This window comes from Lampetra fluviatilis, chromosome 51 (genome assembly GCF_964198595.1).
Source record: "Lampetra fluviatilis chromosome 51, kcLamFluv1.1, whole genome shotgun sequence".
In the NCBI taxonomy this organism is placed as follows: domain Eukaryota; kingdom Metazoa; phylum Chordata; class Hyperoartia; order Petromyzontiformes; family Petromyzontidae; genus Lampetra; species Lampetra fluviatilis.
The window spans coordinates 2,394,800-2,396,699 of NC_136325.1; the positions used below are offsets into that span (position 1 = coordinate 2,394,800).

Sequence of the window (1,900 nt, forward strand, 5' to 3'; positions counted from 1 at the left end):
AACATCTGTTTTATTGCCAGAAAGGGTAAAACCGATTCTTATTTTGCATACGTACCTTTCAGCTACACACAGCACGTAAACAAACACACACACACACGTAAAAGGGAAACACGCGAGTACACAACAAATTAAATACATAATTAATATGGATTCTGATTCTTGTTCAATTTAATTGTATTATTCATTGTAATGGACAACAATATGAGATATTGGTGCCAAAAAGTTGTGGCCACAACTTGAGCATATTGGCACAACGACAGACGAAAGTGGAGGCAAATGACGAAACGTGCAGTGGACACCTACGGGACTATCTGATGATGATGAACCATTACTCTGTGGCTTGTTTCTTTTCTTTCCCATAACTCTCCGTGTTCCTTGTTTCCTTCTAACAAAAAAAAAACCCAGAAGATTTCTAGAAGTAAAGCGAATTAAAAAAAATCGTCTTCGGCGCCGGATGAGCAATGAGGAACGAAAGCACGAGCGACGGATTCTTTCTGGCCACCTTCGAGTATCCCGAGCACATCAAGGTGCTCATCTTCGTCGTGCTGCTGATGATCTATGCCTTCGCGGTCCTGGGCAACGGGCTCGTGGCCATCACCATTGCGGTCTCCCAGGAGCTCCACAAACCGATGCACATCCTCCTGTGGAACCTCTCCATCGTGGACATCATCGGCTGCACGTGCAGTGTGCCCAAGCAGCTGCATATCCTGGTGACGGGCGACACGGGGATCTCCAAGGCGGCCTGCGTCGTGCAGGCGTTCTGCGTTCACTCCTTCGCCTCCATGGAGGTGCTCACGCTGGCCGTCATGGCCTTTGACCGGTACGTCGCGATCTGCACCCCGCTGCATTACCACTCAGTTGTGACCAACAGGCGGTCGGTGGCGCTGGTCGTGGTCATATGGACACTCACGGTCATCGTCCTGCTGGCTCTGAACGCGCTCATCATCCCGATGACGTTCGCCGACGACAAGAAGCAGATTCAAGGCATCTTCTGCGACAACACGGGGATCGTGGTTCACGCCACCTCGGACACTCGCACCAACACCTCGCTCGGCTCAGCACTCGTGGTGTTCTACAACGGTCCCTCCATGTGCCTCATCGCCTTCACCTACCTCAGGATCCTCACGGAGTGCAGGAAGAGGCGGTCGAGCGAGTTCCGGCGCAAGGCTCTGCACACCTTCGTCACGCACTTCCTCGCCCTCTTCATGTTTTTTCTGTCCGTGTTCATGGTCTTCCTCATCGGGCGCTTCACGAAGGACGACCGCAGCGTGCAGACGCGCAACACCCGCTCCATCGTGGAGCTCGCCATCCTGGTGATGCCCGTGGCGAACGTGCTCATATACTGCGTGCGCATGGGCGAACTCAGGAAGGCGATGGTCAAGGTGTTCTTCCCGAAGTTCTTCGCGTCAAGAAATGCCAAGGTTTCGACTGATGCTGCTGCTTCTACTAATGCTGTTGTTGTTGCTGCTGCTGCTGGACAGTTGACCCAGGCATAAGTAAACCACGAGCTTCGACACTGCAGCGTACCGCTCGGCGGTCTTTGCAGTGACAATGGCCGCACATGTGCACAGAGATAACGCTACGACAGAAACGACACCCTAAAGGATAACGTGGGCGACAGTTATTGTCCATAGCAGGCGCAGCCGTGCAATTGCTTTCCCCATGCCACTGATGCTGGCAGAAAGAACTCCACGAGCGCGCCCTCCTAGAGGCTATCATTGTCTACTCTTGCACGCTACCCAGATGTCTTGATAGAGATCGGAGTAACCACATTTTACCCCACCGTACGCGACCTGCCGACTGACTGACTTACTCCGGCGTGCCCATTTAGAATTCTGGGGTGGGGGGGTGGGAGGGGTGGTGTTTTTTTTTTAGAAAATTGACTCCATTGCTTCAACCC

At 52.6% G+C, this 1,900-nt stretch overlaps 1 protein-coding gene across 1 annotated transcript; it reads left to right on the forward strand.

Annotated features, from left to right (window-relative positions):
- The first annotated feature begins 461 nt into the window (after positions 1–461).
- LOC144948825 (olfactory receptor 2A12-like) lies at positions 462–1,496 on the forward strand. The gene has a single exon (XM_078878477.1). The coding sequence runs from the start codon at positions 462–464 to the stop codon at positions 1,494–1,496; it is 1,035 nt and encodes a 344-aa protein (XP_078734603.1).
- The last annotated feature ends 404 nt before the right edge of the window (positions 1,497–1,900 follow it).